The following is a 21,895-nucleotide window of genomic DNA, read 5'->3' on the forward strand; positions in this document are numbered from 1 at the left end:
TGTAGTTATCTACCAGGTACATACTGACGACTCTCACATCCCCTTGCCGGTCACATCTCCTGCTTGAAATCTGTCCCCAAATCTCTACCCCAGCATGGTAGACAGTGGGAACGTGTCTTCTCAACCTGCGGCAGCTTATACACATGGCTCTGCTTTGGAGTGTCGTTGGAAAGCCACTAAAACTCACCGTGACACAGTTCTTATCAAGACTTCTGTTGGGAACACATTTCTACGGGGGATTTCGTGAAGGATACTCAGCCCGTGCGTGACGTGCGAGAGTCGCTTTTCATCTGAGTCAGGGACCTCTTTGAAAAGCTTATGAAAACTGGACACCCTCCTGACCCTCAGGTTTTGAACCCCTGCCCTCGGTACTCTAAAATTTGTCTTTGAATCAGGTCACATCAGCCAAGGTGATGTGTGGATCTCCTCATTTGGGCTGCTCTAAAATTGCTTTTTCTGGCTTGTACTTTGGCATTAAACCTCTGCAGATATAGACATGTGATATGTACATATTGTGTTGATATACACGTGTGATGCATACTCACTTCACTTCTGGCTTGATCTTATTTTTTTGTGTCATTTTACTTCTGTCCTAATTTCCTTATCGATGTGACTCTAAGTTAAATTAAAAATATGATTTATGGTGTTTTTCGCTAATGCCTTCCAACCCTTGCTAGAACAGGGAAATGGAAACTATTTCCATAAATAAATAGATAAATAGATAGATATATACATACATACGTACCAGGCCTACAGGGCAGCTGCCTGTAGGGCGTTCTGTGTGGGTGTTCTTAGGGGCACCTCACCCCACGGTGTAGTTGAAACACACCTTTTCTTTTCAAAACCTCCTTCTTTCATAGTCTCTGTTTTAGGGACTGTGCCCTCTGCTTAGGTCTGAGATCTAGACCCCACCCTTCCTCACATCTCACTTCCGAATAATGACCCAAGTTCTCTTGATTATACACCTTGTCCCTGGACCTGTCCCTTCCACAGTCCATTCTCCACATAGTGGCTAGAGTGATTTGTTTTAAAAGACAGATCCGGGGCACCTGTGTGGGTCAGTCGGTTGAGCGTCAGTCTTCGGCTCATGAGTTCTAGCCCCACGTCGGGCTCTGTGCTGACAGCTCAGAGCCTGGAGCTGGCTTCGGATTCTGTGTCTCCCTCTCTCTCTGCCCCCTAACCCACTCACATTCTGTCTCTGTCTCTCTCAAAAATAAATAAACATTAAAAAAAATTTTTTTAAAAGACAGATCCAACCCAGTTATTCCCCTGCTTACATCCTTCAAAATCTCTTCCTTTCCTTCTAGAAAAAGATCGGTCTTAGGAGGGTATTCAGAGCTTATCAGGAGCTTGTTTCAGCCTGTCTTTCCTGCCCTGTGTCTTGCTGTGGCCGTCCACCCTCATCCTTAAACGACTCAGAATTCCCTAACACACTGTGTGTTCTCACGAAGCCCCCTGCCTTTGTGAGTGCTCCTCTGTCCCCTCACCTGGCTCACTCCTACCTGTCTTCTCTGTCCCCTCACCTGGCTCACTCCTACCTGTCTGGAAGAAGAAACTCCAGGCAGATGACTTGCATTGCATTTGAATTTGTATGTTGCACAATTTTCAAAATTGCTGTCTGGGATGGTTTGTCTTGACAGTAATATATAGCTCGTGTAAGTGAATTTGAATCTTGAAAACCTGGTGAGAAGATCGAGGCGATACTCTGTGCACTGGTTATTGAGTGTGTCTCTGAGGAGTTGAAATGGATGTAGCTACAGACATCCACACAGCAAGTGACAGAACAACTCTCCAAGCTAAAGCAGAACAGGAGATTAATTTTAAGGGTGCTGGGGTCTTCTTTCTGAACCCAAGGACAGAAAGATAGCTGGGTCACACGAAGAGACCAGAACCCAGAATCCAAATGCCGCCTGGGCTTCCTTTGTCTTGGGCTGCTACTTCCTCGCACTCCCCCCTTGTGCACACTGCCCATGACCTCCCTTGTGCTCGCTCAGCAACCCCGGATACTTCGACTCCGTGCCTGCTCTGTGCAGCTGAATACAGCTAGCGAAGACACGAACCGTGCTGGCGGATCTCATTTTTTCAACTTTTTACTCTGGAAATTTCCAAATCTGCAGAAAGGTTGATTGAGTCACCCAGATTGATCAGTTTTTGGTGTTGACTTTTTGCCCGCGTTCACCTTCTCTCTCGGTATGTACGTGTGTGTGTACCCACGTATGCGTACGTGCATACACGTACCTGTCGGTTTTGGCTGAGCTGTTTGAAAGTATGAAGAAGAGAAAAACGGAGATGGGAAGTAGGAGGTGGTAAGGGAAGGCCTCCCCGGGAAGGCAGCGTCTGAGCAAAGACCCGAAGGAGGGGCTGCTGGGCGGTTCTCCTGGGGAGGAGTGTGCCAGGGGAGGCGCAGACAGCAGCATAGCAAGTGACCCCGTCCATCAGGTGTGTGGCCAGTTAAAAAGAGACTCTCGTGTACCAGACTTGTATTCTTGTTCAGATATTCCCTGCCCCCTTCCTGGGGGAAGGTTCTGTTTCTCCACCCCAGTGGCCGTAGGGATGGCCATGTGACTTGTTTCGGCCAACGAAATGGGAGCAGAAGGGTCCCTTCTGGGCCGGTTTACCCTGCGCCTCGCTCCCTTCCTTCTGCCCTGACAATTAGTAGTGTGTCCTCTAGAGACTGCTTTGTCACCCCGGGTGCTGGAGTGACGATGATCCGGAGCAGAGCTGCCCTTTGACCTGAATGTTCTCAGGCTTTACAGGCATCACGAGGAATAATGATGGTTTCATTTCCTTCATCAGAGATTGTGTGAAAGGGGGCACGCCTGGGTGGCTCAGTCGGTTAAGCATCTGACTTCCGCTCAGGTCACGGTCTCGCTGTTTGTGAGCTCAGCCCCTCAGTGGGCTCTCTGCTGTCGGCACAGAACCCACCTCAGATGCTCGGTACCCCTCTCTCTGCCCCTCCCCTGCTTGCGTGTGCGCGCACTCTCTAAAAAATAAACGTGAAAAACATTAAAACAAAAAAAATTGTGTGAAATTTATTACGCATCATTGCCATTGTCATTTGTGTATAATTTGCGCTAATGATACCCCTTGTGATGTGAATATACCCAGATGGAATTACTGTGTGTGACCTTGTGCCACCAGCTTTTTTCCAACTCAGTTAAAAAAAGTACCGTGGTAAAACACACATAAAAATATCCCTCCTTTTAAGAGCGGGAGATCTCGAAGTGAACAGAAAACATGTTTGCAAAAAATAAAAAATGGAAAACGCGTTTTCTTTTAAAGATCAGCATTATCGAGCTCTCTGTGTATGCACATGTGTATGTATGCGTGTCGTGTATGAGTGTGTAACCTTCCCATCAAGCAATAACAGATACCCCAGGTTGAGTTGGGGTCTGAGTTGCCCTCCTTTGTGCCTTTTTTGCTGCTGTTATGTCTTGTGCAGACCTTTTGTGCTGTATCATAATTACTGGTTTTCATCTGTCTTTCCTCAGTGGATCTGGAAATCCTTGAGGGTAGGGATTATGACTTGGATGTTATGTCATCTTTACTGTCTGCTACAGTGACTTACGTGCACTTAATGAACCAATAAAGGACTGAATTTGGGGGGGGGGCAAGATTATGTTCAGAAAGTATTATTTTTGTTTGTTTTATTTGCTGTGCTCTCTACACTCTGGACCAGAAAATGGAAATATTCTTTATTTCAGTATATACACTCATCCAAGAGGGAGTTCACGAACACTCTAATATTGGAGTACGAATACAGTATCTGAAATTGTAACATTCTGTGTATCCATTCATGTAGAATTCATAACTGATAATGAACATTACCGTGTCCTCAGGGGAATAAGGCTGCCTCTATCTACAGGTCGTTGCAACTTCAGAAGGGATTTTCTGCTGTGAAGATCCGTGGGCTGTGGTTAGTGTTGTATACTCCAGAGTTGGACTGTCTGGGCTCATATCTGTTCTTTTATTTACTGGCTGTGTGACCTTGAGCAAGTCCCTTAACCTCTCTGAGTTTGGTTTCTTCATCTGTAAAATGGGAAGATGAATGTACTGATTGCCTTGGATTCTTAACTAGATTTATAAACATGAATCCCTTAGAATAGCATCTGGCACATGGATTAAGAGCTGGGTAAGTGTTTATCATATCACTAAAAATTATTTTTTTGTCTTAGAGCCCCTAAAATGGTGAATTTTTAAAATGTAGCTGGTGAATTTTTAATCACAGAGCTGTGATGTTCAGATTTGATTGAATGCGTTACTTTGAGGTATACTGTTGGGCTTAGATCCAGGCATATTGTGAGGTTGTCGTAGCGTCTTGTAAGTTTTAGACATGGCCAGCTATGAACAAAGAAAACAAAACCAACAATAATCAGAACAAGAGGTATCTCAGGGCATCTGGGTGGCTCAGTCAGTTAAACGTCCGACTTCTGATTTTGGCTCAGGTCATGATCCCAGGGGTGTGGGGTTGAGCCCCATGTCAGGCTCCACGCTGAGAGTGGAGCCTGCTTAAGGTTCTCTCTCCCTCTGCCCCTCTCCCCCATTCTTGCTCGTTGTCTCGTTAGATAAATAAATTAAAACATTAGAAAACAAACAAACAGTGCTTTTGGGATTTATCCCCCAGCTCCCCCCCCCCACCCCCACCCCCAATCCCACTAAAAATAAGAGGAGCAGAGTTTGGCCCATCCTGTCAGAGTCTGTGCCCCACAGTGGCCCTTGCTGTTTTGAACGGTAGCTGTTTTGAATCTATTTTTAATCAGGTCCGCAAGGGTAGGGAAAGGCGTCAGGTAGAACAGTTCTGGGGAAAACCCTATTTTCATGTCACTTGTGAAATGAGAACTGAGATAGTCAAGACCAGAAAAACTCTAGATATGAGGTTTCATGATCTGTATGTCTGGGTTTGAATTGTGGTTTAGGACATAAGTTGAAGAATCACAAGTTCCTTTTTTATGCTTTTGGTATTTTCTCTTTGTGACATCTGGGAAAACAGTTCTTTGAAAAAGGACTTGTTCAACGTAAGAGGGATGATACCAGTCTTATGTGCTTAGTGCTAAAAAGAGTAAGCAAAGAGAAAAAAGTTGAATAATATTTTGATGTGCTGAACTATTTTTAGTTTGTGTCTCATATGTTGTGATGCGCTGTTTGTGATAAAAGTGAGGTCACATCTCTTAATAGTCAAGTTAATTAGATAAGCCTTTATGCCTTCGATTGCTCAAAGCCGTCTCTTGGGAGTCTCCTGTCTAGATATTCCCAGGGTTCTCAGGCTGCTAAACAGTTTATTTTTTTAATTATTATTTTATGATGATTATTTTTTAATATAATTTATTGTCAAATTGGCTAACATACAGTGCGTAAAGCGTGCTCTTGCTTTTTGGGGTAGATTCCCATGGTTCATCGCTTACATGCAGCACCCCAGTGCTCATCCCAACAAGTGCCCTCCTCAGTGCCCATCACCCATGTAAGCCCCCACCTTCGCAGAAAGTGGTCAGCGCCTCAAAGGGCACTGTCCCCCGTTGAGTCCCCTGCAGACAGCCCCGAGTGCTGGCCCTTTCATGGCCGTTTCTCCTCTTTCTAGTAGGTCTTGAAGATGGGGGAGGTGAGGGCAGGTTTTATCCTCACCTCCTACCAGTTCATGTCGTGCACGGACCTGCCTGTGTCCCTTACTGCGCTTCTCTGTCTTCATTAATGGCCCTCAGTATAATTCACAAAGTCCTGATTCTCCTTTTTCTTTTCTTCCTTTTTTTCCTAAACCTGTGTTTGTGGAATGTTGGGGGTAGGGATCGGGGAACATCAGCCCAGTGGAAATCTTTCTTGGAAAACTTCCTTCCAGCCTTGTTGCAGTGAGTCAGGACATTTATTCTATGTTTGTTTCACCGAGGAGAACGTTTGAATTTCACATCTCAGGCTGAACCTGGCACCAAATATAAAAGTGGCTTTGCTTTTTTTCCAAAAGCAGTGTGTGTGCTTTTTCAAAATAATGGTAATATTAATTCCTAAATAGTAAATTTTACGCACCGTGCATTTTCTAGTATTTTTTCATTCTCTCATTACTTTGGCAAATATTTCAGCAGCACCTACCATGTGCTGGGTCCTCTTGTAAAAACAACTGAGAAAAGTCCTGTGTTAAGGGCTTAGAGTTGGGGAATGGTGAATGGTGAATAAGCAATACATAAATAGCGTCGCATGTGTCGGAGGTCAGATAAGAGCCATGGAGGAAAATGAAGTGGAAAACGGGGATGGGTGGTGGTTTTCTCATAACTCTGTGTGGAGGCTACTCTTTTGACACCCATTGTACAGATGTGGAAACTGAAGCACAGAGAGGGTAAGTGACTTACCTTGATCCTACCTTGGTAGTAAGTAGTAAAGGTTGAACTTGAATTTGAAGTCCAGCGTGGGCTCCCAAGTTAGCTACCTCTAACGTAACTCTACTCAACTTCAACCAGATCTCCCCAAACACTGATTTCCCTGAGAATTTAAAGTCTTCTTTTACCAGGCCCTCTGTTGTATTGGTGTGTACAGATAAACACACCTTAAAAATAAAAATACTACTTTAATTTCAGTATCAGTGAATACAGGTTTTAACTTTAATTACAATTTATTTAATTACTCTTTCATACAAAATTGAAAAAACTTCATAGCATCCATCCACACAGAGAATGTAGCATTTTAGGCCTTGAAGGATAAGTAGGATTAATTTTTTAAAAATTACATCCTGGGGACGCCTGGGTGGCTCAGTTGGTTAAGCGTCTGACTTTGGCTCAGGTCATGATCTCACGGTTCGTGGGTTCGAGCCCCGAGTTGGGCTCTGGGCTGACAGCTCAGAGGCTGGAGCCTGCTTCGGATTCTATGTCTGCCTCCCTCTCTCTGCCCCTCTCTCCCTCTCAAAAGTAAACATTAAAAAATTTTTTTAAATTCCATCGTGCTTGGGGCGCCTGGGTGACGCAGTTGGTAAAGCGTCCGACTCTTGGTTTCCGCTCAGGTCGTGATCTCACGGTTTGGGAGTTTGGGCCCCACATTGGGCTCTGTACTGACAGTGAGGAGCTTGCTTAGGATTCTCTGTCTCTCTCTCTTTTCCTCTCTCTCCCTCTCTCTCTCTCTCTGCCCCTCCCCTGCTCACACTCTGTCAAAATAAATAAACTTGAAAAAAAACACCTTGAAATTACATTATGTTTAAAACATATAAGAGACTGTATTTAACGTTTAAAAGTTGATGAAGAACATGATGAAATACCCATGAACTTGCTACCCATATTGAATGTGTGCAGCAGTGAATTTTCACACAGTGGACACAGCTGTGAATATAGTGTCCGTTTTAAAGCAAAGACCAGCACTACTACTGAGAAGCTTGCTCATGCCTCTGTTTTTTCTTGTTTTGGAACTTGTTACAAATGGAATCATGCGGTCGATGCTTTTTTACATCTGGCTTCTGCTCCGGATTGTTTGTGAGAATCTTCCAGACCGTTGCATAGGGCACAAGTTCATGCATTTGATTCCTGCATGGATGCCCGTATAGGAATATACCACAACTCACTCATTCATGTTCGCTTTTCCCTGTATCACCCCATTTAGTTGTAGCAACTACCTGGGAAAGCTGTTTAGGGCTGAGTTTATTATGCCTGTTTTCTAGCTGACGAGAAGGTGACTCTGGAGAGTTCAGTGTGTTATCCAACATGACAGCAAGCATGGCCAATCCGTGGTGGCACCGAAATGCAGGTTTCCTGATGGATCTCGCTTCTCCTGCACCACATTTCCTACCGTGTCATGCAAGTAATGCCACTGGGGTCCGCAGCCCGTCTGTCTTCATGAACTTTCATCCTTCCTTCCCTTCCTCGGCAGAGTGGATTCCATGGACCTTCATCGTAATCGCCCCCTCCCCTTTCCCACTTATGCTCTTTTTTTCACAGTAAAAAGTTTCAGAAATCGGCACTTTTTTTTTTTTAAATTTTATCTTTCATTTTTTAAAAACTTACATCCAAGTTAGCATATAGTGCAACAGTGATTTCAGGAGTGGATTCCTTAGTGCCCCTTAGCCATTTAGCCCATCCCCCCGCCACAACCCCTCCAGCGACCCTCAGTTTGTTCTCCATATTTATGAGTCTCTTCTGTTTTGTCTCCCTCCCTGTTTTTATATTATTTTTGTTTCTCTTCCCTTATGTTCATCTGTTTTGTCTCTTAAGGTCCTCATGTGAGTGAAGTCATATGATTTTTGTCTTTCTCTGACTGATTTCACTTAGCATAATACCCCCTAGTTCCATCCAGGTAGTTGAAATGGCAAGATTTCATTCTTTTTGATTGCCAAGTAATACTCCATTGTGTATATATACACCACATTTTCTTTATCCCTTCATCCATCGATGGACATTCGGGCTCTTTCCATACTTTGGCTACTGTCGATAGTGCTGCTATAAACATGGGGGTGCGTGTGTCCCTTCGAAACAGCACACCTGTATCCCATGGATAAATGCCTAGTAGTGCCATTGCTGGGTCGTAGGGTAGTTCTCTTTTTCGTTTTTTGAGGAACCTCCATGCTGTTTTCCAGAGTGGCTGCACCAGCTTGCATTCCCACAGAAATCAGTACTTCTAGCCTCCTGTTCTTTTCATTTTTTTTAATGTTTATTTATTTTTGAGAGAGAGAGAGAGAGAGCACGCATGCATGCGAGTGGTGGAGGGGGCAGAGAGAGAGGGAGACACAGAATCCGACACAGGCTCCAGGCTCTGAGTTGTCAGCCCAGAGCCCGACACGGGCTCAAACTCAAAAACCGCGAGACCACGACCTGAGCCGAAGTTGGAGGCCCAACTAACTGATCCACCCAGGCGCCCTTAGTCTCCCATTCTTTGTCAGCCCCACTGCAGTCAAGCTTTCATCCCCTCCAATCCATCAAAATTGGGTCTGATGAGGCCCTCAGTTACCACCTCATCACCAACTCCAGTGGTCAGTTCTCAGTCTTCATGTTGCTCGGCCTATAAATAGAGTGATCCCTCTTGAAATTCTCTGACTGGGTTTTAGGAAGCCAGTGAACCTTCTTCTGGAGAGCCCAGAGGCTTCTTGACACTACTTTCAGGGTCCTTTAGTGGCGTCACCTCATCTCCCCCTCTCAGTTGTGTCCAAGGGCTCCATCCTCAGACTTTGTCTCTGTCTGCACACCTGCCTAGGTGATCTCATCCCAGCTCGTGGCTTTATGTGCCATCTCTAACCTGTGCTCTGTCCTGCACATCAGGTCGTATATTTTAATTTAATGTATTTTTTTAAAAAATGTTTATTTATTTATTTTAAGAGAGAGAGAGAGAACGTGTGAGCTGGGGAGGGGCAGAGGGAGAGGGAGAGAGATACCCAAGCAGGCTCCATGCTGCCAGCACAGAACCAGACGAGGGTCTCGATCTCACAAACCATGAGATTGTGACCTGAGTCGAAATCAAGAGTTGGACATTTTTAACCCAGGCACCCCAGATCATATATTTTAATTTTAATTGCTGTTTATTGAATTACTATTTTATACTCCATTAAAAAAATCGTAGAATTCACACAAAGACGAGTCCATCTGTGCGTCTGATAATCACGTGTCTAAAACAATTTGCGCCTCCTCCCTCCCTCCGTGTTTCGTACCTCAGTCTTGGTCTCGGGCCCAGGACTTCGGTGTCAGCCCTACTTCCTTCGGTTCTTTCCTGTTTGCCCTCCATTCCATCAGCAGATCCCGTGAGCTTGTGCTCCACCTGCAGAACACATCCCAGCTGACCACTCACCACGGTCTTCACAGCCACGCATCCGAGTTCAGGTCACAGCATCCTCCTAAGTAGCCTCTGCCTGCTCCCTTTCTCCCCTACAGCCGATTCTCTGTAGCAGCCAAAATAATAATTTTCAGATATAAGTTGAATCATGTCACTTCTCTGATCAGAACCCCCTGGTGGCTTCCCAGTGCCAGTGCTTTCACCGTGGCTCATGAGGCCCCTTCATGCCTCTGAACTCACCGTCTGCTGTTTCCCTCTGGCTCGTTCTGCTCCAGCCCCACAAGTCTTGCTGACCTCCAGCATGAGCCACTCACAAGCCCCCTCATACTTCCCAGACACCCACCTGGTTCGCTTCCTCTCTTCCTTCGTGCTTGCAGAAGCCCCGTTTACCAGAGAGGCTTTTCCACCCACCTTCTCTAAAAATCGCAGCGCCCTCTCCCCAGCGTGCCCTGCTATCCCTCCCGTGCTTAATTTTTCTCTAAGGGTGCTTGTAGCCACCTGGCATCCTTTTTGTCCGTTTGGCTGTTCTTTTGGTCTTTGCTAGAATCTGAGCGCCGTGACAGCAGGGGCTGTTGAGTTTACTGTGGTGCTCGATGAGCATCTGTTCAATGAGTGGATATCTGAAGGGGACCTGATATCAAGTCTGAAACACCGTCTGGCCTTTGAATATTCAGTTAAACATTCTTCTGTGTGGCTTTTATACTTCGCCTGTCTTGATTGCGTGTATTACTCTTTCCCGTTGTTGAATACGTACGGGGCTGTTATGCTCCTGGCCCTACGCTCGGTGCTGGAGATACGCCAGTGAACAAGATAGATGTGGTTTTCTCAACGGAGCTTCCGTTCTACTAGGGAAACAGATAATAAGCGAGACAGTAAGTAAGAAATACATCATGTGACGGCAGACCATGTGGAGTGCCTGAAGCATGCGATTGGAAGGCTGCGGTGTCCATGAGCTTGGAGGGGAGGAGAGTGCTAGCTAAAGCCATCAGGGAAGTCCCGTAGGAGGAGGTGACATTTAAGCTGAGAATGGAAGGCAGGGAAAGAACCAGCCATGCCAAGAATTAGAAAAATTGCTTCTAGGCTTAAGCAATTGCAAGTGGCTGAAGGCAAGCTAGAGCTTAGGATGTCTTAGGAACCGTCCGAGGGCTGGTGTGGCTATTGCCCGGAGTGGCATACCGTAACCTGGAGAGGCAGACGTTGGCTCTATAGAACACGGTGAGGACTCGGTTTTTGCTCCAAGTGCAGTGGGAAGCCATTGAATGGTTTGAGCAGCAGAGTGTGGTTTGTGTTTTTAAAGAATTCCTGTGATTGCTCTGTGAATGGATTGCAGGAGAAAGTGGGAGAGCATGCCTTCTTATCACTTAGCATTTGATTCTGTACTTAAGAGTTTTTAAATCGCCCCGGCTCTTGGCAAGTGCCATTCTACTTTCTGTCTCTATGAATTTGACTCCTCTAGATGCCTTATACGAGTGGACTCCTACAGTCTTTGTCTTTTTGCGTCTGGCTTATTTCACTGAGCATAATGTCCTCAAGGTTCATCTGTGTTGTAGTACGTGTCAGAATGTCTTTCCCTTTTTTTTTTTTTAATTAAAAAAATTTTTAAATTTCTTTTTGAGACAGAGAGAGACAGAGCATGAGCAGGGGAGGGGCAGAGAGAGAGGGAGACACAGAATCCGAAGCAGGCCCCAGGTTCTGAGCTGTCAGCACAGAGCCCGACGTGGGGCTCGAACTCATGGACTGAGATCATGACCTGAGCCGAAGTCGGACGCCCAACCGACTGAGCCACCCAGGTGCCCCTCGAATGTCCTTCCTTTCTAAGGCTGAATAATATTCCACTGTGTGGCTGTGCCACATTTCGTTTTATCCATTTATCCATTGGTGGACATTTGGGTTGCTTCCCCGTGTTAGCTCTTACAGATGACTGCTGTGAACACGGGTGAACGAATGGCTGTTTGCGTCCCTGCCTTTTGTGTATTTCCTCGGCGTGGACTTACTGGATCGTGTGGTAATTCTATTTATAATGTTTTGAGAAGCCACCAAACAGTTTAAAATGGTGCCTGCTCCGCATGACCGTGTCACCACCATTGCAGAGGGCTCCATTTCCTTCACATCGTCACTAACACTTGTTACTTTATGGTTTTTCGATGGTAGCCGTTTTCACCGGTGTGAAGTGTTACCTCGTTGCGCTTTGAGTTGCCTTTCAGAAATCTAAAGCTTTGAAAGTGTTTAAAGAAAGGAATACGGAGCCTTCGCTTTTACCGGGCCAGCATGGACGCAGATAGGTTGATGAGGACCTCTTGCAGAGGTCCTGGGGAGAGAGGGTGGTGGCCTGAATAGGGTGGTGGCAGAGGGGCTGAGAGGAGAGTGTGTGCCGAGGGTGCAGCGAGGAAGCAGGGAGCACAGATCCTGGGGCTCTGGCTCGAGTAATTGGATCAGGAACAGGTTGCGGTGGGAATTTCTGGTTCGCTTTGCCCCACCCTCCACCCCGGGTAAGTGTTCTTGAGAGAAACACTTCAGTGATTTCTTTCAGAGAGTTTTTTCATCTTCATACCACGTCTCCCCCGGATGATCTGTGATGACCTTCACTGTTCTCTGTTCGGTTCAGGTCAGGGAGCCTTGAGCACCTGTTACAGACCAGGTGCCGTGCTCGACTATAAGGAGATCAGGACGTATGAGAGAGAGGCAGCCTGCCGGTCAGAGGTTTGGTCTCAGGACCCCTTTACGTTCTTATAAAATGTTGAAGATCTCAAAGAGCTTTTGTTTAGGTGGGTTGTATTCTTTGATGTGTACCATAATAGAAATAAAGGGTGAGCAACTTAAAAGCAGACATTAGTAAAAACGATAATGTATGTTAATAGAACTTTAAGAAAAAATTTTAGAGAGAGAGAGAGATCACGAGCAGGGGAGGGGCAGAGGGAGAGAGAGGGGCTCTGAACTGAGGCAGGGCCTCATGATCCATGACCCTGGGATCATGACCTGATCATGGACTCTGGGATCCATGACCCTGGGATCAAGAGTCAGATGCTCAACTGACTGAGCCACCCAGGCACCCCTAAATAATGTGTTTTTAACGAAAACGACTACGTTTTCCAAAACAATTGTAGTGAGAAGAGTGACTTTTTCGGGTCTTTTTAATGTCTGATTTACTAGAATACAGCTGAATTTTCATGTTAACTCCTTTAATTTGTTGCGACACGCCATGCCACGCAGCCTCTGGAAAACCCCTTTGGACGCTTGAGAATGAGATTGAAGAGGCAGATATCTTAGTGATACTGTAAAAATAGCTTTGGCCTCAACGTGCTCTCTGCGAGGGTCTTGGAGACCACAAGGGATCCCCAGGCCGCTGGATTGCTGGTAAGAGCGTGGGCGCTAGAGCCGGACTGCATGGGTTCGAATTCCAGCCCTACCTCTTATGAACGAGGCAAGTATCTAACCCCTGTGCCTCAGTTTGCTCACATGTAAAATCGGCCTAAGTACCCACGAAGGCTCATTACGAGGATTCAGTGAGTATAGATTTATAAAGTGTTGAGAACATTGCTGGGAGATAAAGTGCTGCATCAGTGTTTAATTGTTTCTTCACTGTTTATTTCCAATAATTGAGACCTAATCTTTCCTTCGAGGGATTTATCCTAGTGATGTAGGTAGATGAACAACCAAACCTCAGGATTTTGTGTAAGGTCACCGAGGGATGTATTTGCTGCAGGGACACAGGAGTGGGCTTCTCGGGTTTGGGGTCAAGAACTAGGATGTTCTTGGTCGTTTGAACGATAAAAGGAGCAGCTTTCCCGCAGGGTCGGAATGGCAGGTTCTTGGTTCAGATTAGGTCCATCCCTGTTAGCATTTGTCACAGGCTGACTCTTTCATCTTCCTTATCTGTAACAGAATGAGCATAAGCAGCCTCGTTGGCTTGCGTCTCTGATGCCTGCTCAGAACCAGAAGCCTTATCATGGTTGGTTAGACATCCTCACTGCCTGGGACAGCAGGTGGTCCGTGAGAGTTTATTGCCTGGCTGTAAATGAATGACTGTCAAAATGTGAGGGAAACATTTCTGTGATGCGCTGGGATTTGGCGGTAGATATTTGTAATCACTTGCTAACCCTGGAGTATTATAAGGAAGCAGCGGCCGATTATATTTTGATTGCAGTTAAGCAAGAAGAATCTAATCACTTTGCTGCTGAAAGCGATGGTAACGTTTGTGTCTTACTGTAACGTTTGTTACTTTTGAAACTTTTGTTTCAGTGAATCTCATTGGGTATTTATTTAAAATCTCACTTACTTAAAATGGCTAAGTTACATAGTTGTATTCAAATAACGAGCTTCAGCGTGTTTAGAAACGTAGTATGCTTACGGTAGCGTCACACTATTGGTCAAGGAGGTGTGATAAACAGGGATTGTAAGGCACTAGGAGGTGTGTACCTGTCTGCCACGTCAATACTTGTCTTGAGTGGGTCCTTTTTTCCTCCAGGCATATTTAGTTGTTAAGCTCCGGCGTGGTTTTTGATGGTTATTGATGACGTTAATGTTGTTGTTCTCGGGCAGAATTGTGTTTTCTGCGGTTGAGTTACGGGTCTTTTCTCCTCTCACGTTATAGATCCGACGGAGGCGCCTCGCACGACTTGCTGGTGGACAGACCTCCCAGCCCACCACCCCGCTCACCTCGCCCCAGAGGGAGAACCCGCTGGGGCCTCCCATAGCAGCATCAGCCCCGGGCCCCTCCCAGAGCCTTGGTCTCAATGTCCACAACATGACCCCAGCTACCTCCCCAATAGGTGCATCAGGTAAGCCTTACTTTCATACCTGGGACATTTAGTCCTGGCTTTCTGTGAGGCTTATGGTTGTGACAGTTTCACAACGGGGTAAGATTGGGCCGCATTTCCACAGACGAGAACATGGGACAGCAGCTGTTCAAAATCCTGCGAGCAGTAGTTTAAAGATTAACATCATTACGTTGTGTTTTGTTCGTCTCTATTCATTTTGATGGTGATCTGTTCAAACTAATTGTTTTCCTTTCTGTAATTTTTATCCTTTGTTTCAAACAGGACCAGGTCTTAATTTCTGATGGTAAGGCAATTAAGACTTAATTTGGCTCAGCCGATTTTATGAGTTTGGTTGATGCTTTCCTTCTATGATAAAATCATCTGAAAAGGCAAGATTGAAATAATGGTCAGAATAACAGGCCTCTAATTACGGATTTCCATGTGTTCATTTAATGTTGTCAACAGAACTGTCTGAATTTTTGCAGTATAAAAGTTCACCTGATGTGATGTTTATAGCTGTCTCATTGACAATTATTTAACTATTGTGAAAATTTCTTTTTTTATAATTAATGGGCTCATCGTTGATATCCAGGTATGTCTTTGTTGGGAAACAATGATACTGATTCATCCTGCGTATTTGAAAATACCTTTTGTCACGTGAACTTTTCTATTGAACGTGAGAATTATTATCATTATAATTATTATAATTACTTAGGATTCTAATTTGAAAAAGCAGGTGCATTCAGACCTGTATTCATCATCACATCGTTGAATAATTTAATATGATTGTTATTTCTGCATTTAATGCACTCTCCCTTAGTTGCCTTCCACATAATCTGTCTTTCTGAACTAGGTAAGTCGTCCATTAAAAGTATTTGCAGAGGGGCGCCCGGGTGGCTCAGTCGGTTACGTGTCTGACTTTGGCTCAGGTCATGATTTTGTGGTACGTGAGTTTGAGCCCTGCATTGGGTTCTGTGCTGACAGCTCAGAGCCTGGAACCTGCTTCAGATTCTATGTCTCCCTCTCTCTCTCTGTCCCTTCCCCACTTGAGTGCTCGCTCTCTCTCTCTCTCTCTCTCTCTCAAAAATAAATAAATATTAAAAAAATTTAAAAAAGTATTTGCAGGGTTTCAGTTACTGTTACTCTTGATAGGCGTTATCGTAGACTCTTCCCCAGGTAAATTTAAATGCTTATGCGTCCTCCTGTTGACTCTAAAAGTGAGAGAGGTTCAGATTAAATCATCAGTTAGCAAGAAACAGTGACTTTGCCTGAAATGTTGCTGCTGAACACCTTTGAGAAGCTGTGATCGTCTTCTGGTAGGGGATGGGCTCAGGATTCCAGTTGGGTTTTTACCCTTTCCTTGGGAAGGGTGCCACCAACAGTGCTGTTGGTTCCACCATGGCCAAGTGCCTCCTGGAATGCTGGAGAATGTCCGGGGAGAGCTAGTGGGATGCAGAGGGGCTTAAGGTCATGCTACACCAGTGGTAGGCAGGAGACCGAGCTCTGCGTGTGCCTGGTCACAGCACCCTGTCTCTTTGGGACCACCAGGAATCATTTCAGCATGTGCCCTGTCCTGCTTATGTCAGCCACTGGGTCTCGCGGGTCCTCATCCCTTGCCTCTCAGTCTCCAATCTCCATATGGCTTGTTATGGACACCTCTACCCACGCAATCCCCTTTTCCGAAATCTTCACCGTCAGTCCCTGGAAGAGTCCTTCTCTGTGGACGGGCTTTCCCTTTAGTGCTCTTGCTGAATTTATGCCCTTCCTCATTTCTTCTAGACCGTGCTTCCTCCTCCCTAAGAACACATCGATTTGAACCTTGTGTCATTAGACCGTGTTCCCCATTCCTGCCCTTGTCACAGCTGACCTCTGACCCACTCGCCCTGCCTCGTTCGGTCCACTGTCTCTCTCCCCAACACCGTGTCATGGTTTGTGATGATCTCAGTAGCCACAGGGATGACCTTCCAGGACTCTGCCCTCGTGCTTTTTTGAGCTGCTTTCCCTTAGTAACCTGGTCTTCCATCCGACATCAGCCACTCACTGCCTTGGTCATACTCTAGATCTTTCCATCTCAGTGACTTCCTGACTGCCACCTTCAGCTTTCTGGCTCACCCTCTCTGTCCCACTTCTCCCTTCCCTGGTGTCCCCACGTCCCTCCTGGACCCATTTACATTCCACAGTCACTCATTGTCTCTCCCCTCTCTCACCTCTCTCTCCCTTTATCTTACTTCCTGGATTAAACCATGCTTCTGGTTTTGTTTTGTTTTTTAAGATTTTATTTTTATTTATGTATTTATTTATTTTGAAAAAAAGAGAGCATAAGCAGAGGAGGGGCAGAAGAAGAGAGAGAGAGAATCTCCCAACGTTGGGCTTGAACCCACAAGCCGTGAGCTCATGACCTGAGCTGAAATTAAGAATCAGATGCTCAACCGACTGAGCCACCCAGGTGCCCCTAAAGATTTTATTTTTAAGTAAACTCTACATCTAGTGTGGGGCTCAGACTTGCAACCCTGAGATCAGGGGTCATATGTTCTACTGACTGGGCCAGCCATGTGCCCCCCATGTTCCTGGTTTTGTTTTGTTTTGTTTTTTTAATGTTTGTTTATTTTTGAGAGAGAGAGAGAGAGAGAGAGAGAGAGGGAGGGAGGGAGAGAGAGTGAGGGGCAGAGACAGAGGGAGACACAGAATCCAAAGCAGGCTTCAGACTGAGCTGTCAGCACAGAACCCGACGTAGGGGCTTGAACTCACAGACTGCAAGATCATGACCTGGGCCAAAGTCAGACACTCAACCGACTGAGCCACCCAGGCGCCCCCCCACCCCCACCCACACCCCCATGCTCCTGGTTTTCAGTCCCACTCCCCAGCTCCCATTTGTCTCATGCAGTGGAACAAGGCTAGAGAAAAAACCAGAACCATGCTCTCTGTCTCATTTCAGATTCATGGTCACGCGCTCCAGCAGACCCTTCATACTGGCAGGTAGTTACAGCGTATTTCCTGTTTGCTCTCCAGCTCCTCAGGTCTGTTTTGAACCCTCTCCTTCAGTCCACAGCACCTCATTCTCTGTGCAGCTCTGGCCTGATGGGCTGCCTTCCTAGGTCATGGAGAAAGCAGGTGCAGGCAGCGACGTGGTAGTGATGTGAGCTCCCATCGTAGCGTCCGCCTACCTGCGTGTATGTGTGGCCTGCTTTTGTTAAGCTTGAAGCTCCCTGCCCTTCCTGAATTCTGTCCCCAGGTCCCACCTCCTCTCTCCAACTCAGAGCTGTTGCCCCAGCACTTCCCAGCTTTCCTGCTCCGGCAGGTTTTCCATCTGAAATGGAAAACTTTTATTTTTTTAACATTCTCCATGTGGTTCCTCCTCCCATCCTGGGAATATACATGTAAAGGAACTCTCTTGATCTCATTTCTGCTGCCAGCTTCCACCCCACTGCTCTGCTCTGCATCACAACAGAACCTCCAGAGTGAGTTGCTTCCTGGCCTCTGTGTCCTTCTTCTGTCCTTGCACCCACTGCTGATGCGAATCCAGTCAGGTGAGGACTCCTGTGATGTGCTCTGAGTCAACGGCTCAGCCCCAGCTGATGGGCTCTGGCCTCCTTCTTGCAACACTTTCTTCTTTTGGCTTCCAGAGCCCTGCACTCTCCTGGTTTTCCTCCCGTCTCTGTTTCTTCTTGGGGCTCCACATGGTTCTTTGTCGTTTACCTGACGTGTAAATGTCAGGGGTGGGGGGGGTGCGGGGAGCTGGGTGTCGATATTTTAACCTGTTGTCCTCTCCATCTGTGTCGATGTTCTTACTGATTCCATCTGGTTTCCCAGCTTTACTTACCATCTCTAAGTTGCTGGTCTGTAGGTTGATCTCTCCAGCCCAGAACCATTCCTTGAACCTCAGACTCACACACTGTCTAAGAAGCATCTCACAGAGAGCACGTCCAGAATTGTCTTATCTTCTCCTGGAACGCCCTCTCAGAAAATACCAGCTCATTTTTTTTTTTTTTTTTTTTCTAGTTGCTGAAGCCTGAAACGTTCCCTCATCTTTTTACCTCATATTCTAGATCAGGGGTCAGCTATCCCTTTCTGTAAAGGGCCAGATAGTAAATGTTTTGGTTTTGCAGGCTGCATAGCCTCTGTCACAGCTATTTTCTGCCCCTGTAGCACAAAAAGCAGCCACAGACAAAACATAAACAAAAGAGCATGGCTACGTTTCAGCAGAACTCTACTTACAGAAACAGCTAGTGGGCCTGATGTCGGTTCCAGGGCACGAGCATGTCTTGCTTGGATTACTGGAGTGGCCGTGCCTTCCCTCGCTTCACTTCAATCTCAGGGTAGCACCAGTCTGAAGCGTCAGCCCATCCTTGTATAACAGCAGGGTTATTTTTCACAGCCAGCTCGTTACATTGCCGTCACAAACTAACGGAAGACTCGGGCAGCTCCAGCTGGTTAGTTCTGGGCAGCACACCTCGGTGCTGGGAAGTCCTGATTAGGTCTCTCCCATAATCACTACTATTCATAATCGCAGATCAGTAGATATTATTAGCTATGCGCCCGGCAGGTTGGATAAAGAGAGTTTCACAGATTTATCAAATAAACAAGTTTAAACAAAATGAAACAGAAAACAAGCACCCCCTAAGATGGGTCATGTCAGCGTTCTGTTGGTTCCCTCCACTGGCTCGCCGTCTCATGGAGAATGAGAGTCAAAGCCCTCACCTTGACCCAGGGCTGTGTGTGAACCGGCCCTGTTTCGGCTCTGACCTCCTTTCCCACCGTGCTCCTCCTCCTTGCTGCTCCTCTGCTCTATTCACACTGGCTTCCTTGCTCTTCCTGAACATTTCGGCCGTGACCTCTGTTGCTGGAAGGCTCAGCCCCTAAAATCCATGTGGCTTTTTCATTCACTTCTTCGGATGTTTATACAAGGGTGACTTTTGTTGGCCTTACTGTCTGAAGGTGCTACCTCTATCTGACATGGATAACTTTTTCTCTGAGCTTTTGTCACCAGCTGACGTAGCACACACATGACTTGCTTATCCTGTTTTCTCTGCTTCGCCTACTGTAGCGTAAGCCCCACAGGCCAGGGACTTGTATCCGTTTTACTGACTGCTGTATCCCAGTGCCTTTAACAGTACCGGCCACGTTCAGTCCGTTACTTGGTGGAATTAATAAGTGGCTCACAAGAGAAGATGACCCAAATGACATAGGCACATATAACTTAAGAGAAAATCTCAAGAGGGTGTGATAGTGTTATGTTAAAAAAATGTGAAAAGCTGCCATGAGGAAGATGATGGCCTGTGCTTGTTTTCTGTGGTCCTTGATGGTAGACGGAGGGCCAGCGGGTAGATGTATTGTCCACTGAATATGAAGGAGAGACTTCTGTTCCAGAATGGAGACGTGCTTTCTGACAGACACAGATACGGGTAGACCACTGCCCGTGGAGAGGAGGCCTCACCTAGGAGTGACGTGGTAGTCCTGTGGCCACCTTCTCAGTGGGGATGCTTTGTGCTGCAGGGAACTAGAACAAGGGCCGGGGAGCTCCAGCGAGTCTTCCAAGTTGCTCTCCCATCTGCGGTCCCGGCTTCTCGCAACGCTGCCTGCTTCTGTATGAAGTTCCTCGGGCTGCTGTGACAAAGTATCGCAGACTGGATGGCTTGAAACCACAGAGTTTTATTCTGTCACAACTCCAGAGGGAAGAAGTCGAAAGTCAAGGTGTTGGCAGGGCCGTGCTTCCTTGGAAGGCCCTGATGAAGAACCTTGCCTCTTCTAGTTTCTGTTGGTTGCCGGCCATCCTTGGTGTTTCTTGGCCTGAGGCAGCACCACCTCAATGTCCTCTGTCTTTTCATGGCCTTGGCTCTGTGTGTATGTATCTGTGTTCACGTTGCCCTCTTCTTGTGAGGACACCAGTTACTGGATTAAGGGACCATTCTGATCCAATGTGACCTCATCTTAACTTGAACACATCTGCAAAGACCCTGCCTCCCAGTGGAAATACCATTTATGGATTTTTTTTCTTTAATCACCATCCCCTCTTCTCTTTTTTTTTTTTTTTTTAAGTTTTTAGTGTTTGTTTATTTCTGAAAGAGAGCTCCAGCAGGGGAGAGGCAGAAGAGAGAGGGGGCCAGAGGATCCAAAGTGGGCTCTGCGTCTGCAGAGGAGAGCCCGATGTGGGGCTCAGACTCACAAACTATGAGATCATGACTCAACCAACTGGGCCACCCAGGCGCTCCTCTCCTCCCTTTAGAACATAAGGTTAGAGCAGGGACCTCATCACTGCTGTTCATTCCCTTGTCCCCAGAGCCATGCTGGCACATAGTAGGCACTCTGTTAGTGCCACTAGTTAAGTGAATAAATGAAAGAAAAAATAGTTTCCTGGGAATGTTAGACGCAAAATAAGACTTGAGCTTGATTGATTGATTAAATTGATATTTTTAAAAAGTGATCTCTACGTCCAACGTGGGGCTCGAACTCACAACCCCGAGATCAAGTGTCGCAAGCCGCACCGACATAGCCAGCCAGGTACCCCTTCAGTTCTATTTAGAGAACATTTACTAACATAAGTCTTTCACTGTGACCCACTTTAGTCTGTCTCTTTGCTTTTCCTGGCACTCGGAGCAGAGTTTAAAAAGCCCATAAGCCAATTTTTTTCTAAGATTTTGCCAAAAAGCTTACTACAGAATATTCTGGACCTACACGATAGATAACGTATGTGAGACATAGTAATGCCTTGAACCCCTGACAGAGTCTCTGGCTCTCCACCCCTCTCCCCCACACCAGCAGGTCACTGCTGTTCAGAATTTTGCATTTATCATGCTCAGACGTTTTTTTCTTTCTCTCTCTCTCCCTCTCTCTCTCTCTCTTTTACCGCACTGTTAATATGACATTGCTTTTGCCTGTCTTAAAACTTTGTGCGTGTGGGTAATATTTTTCCTACAGCTAATTGTTACTTTTTTACAGCTGTCATTGATTCTGTTGCGTTTACTTGTCTGTTCACTGACGTTTATTTAGGGCTTCCTGTGGGTCAGACCCGGCAGCAAGTCGTGGGAACGTGAAGATGAGCGAGGTCCAATTTCTTTCCTGGAAGAACTTACCATCCGGGCGGGGAGAAGGTGTTCTTTCATTTCCTTTGAAAAACCTGTGCTCATTAAGTTCCTGGGAGGACAAACTGGTTTTCTTAGTTCCTTCCCCCATCTTTAGATTGCTTTGCCCAGCCTTCAGGAACTCTTAACCCTCCTGGAGGATTTTTATTTTACAGTCCTGTTTTGAAATCATACTTATCTTCCTTCTGTTCCCTCTGATGTCTACCTCTCAGACATCTTGAATATATCCAACTGAAGCCTCACCCTTCCTGGCTGTCGTGACCTCTCTGAAGACATGGTCATTCTTGCACAAGAGTCCCCAGTGAGTCCTTTATCAGCTGGTTTTATCTTGAC

At 46.2% G+C, this 21,895-nt stretch overlaps 1 protein-coding gene across 3 annotated transcripts in view; it reads left to right on the forward strand.

Moving 5' to 3' along the window:
• Window positions 1-21,895, forward strand: part of UBE4B (ubiquitination factor E4B) — a 123,556-nt gene that overhangs the window by 24,355 nt on the left and 77,306 nt on the right. For all 3 annotated transcript variants that reach the window (XM_086715625.1, XM_025912758.2, XM_086715626.1), the window contains exon 2: window positions 14,318-14,504. In XM_086715625.1, the coding sequence (XP_086571751.1) occupies window positions 14,318-14,504 (187 nt within the window). The remainder of the gene's footprint in view (window positions 1-14,317; window positions 14,505-21,895) is intronic.

This window comes from Puma concolor, chromosome C1 (assembly GCF_028749965.1).
Source record: "Puma concolor isolate L17-30 chromosome C1, mPumCon1.1.hap2, whole genome shotgun sequence".
Lineage (NCBI taxonomy): Eukaryota > Metazoa > Chordata > Mammalia > Carnivora > Felidae > Puma > Puma concolor.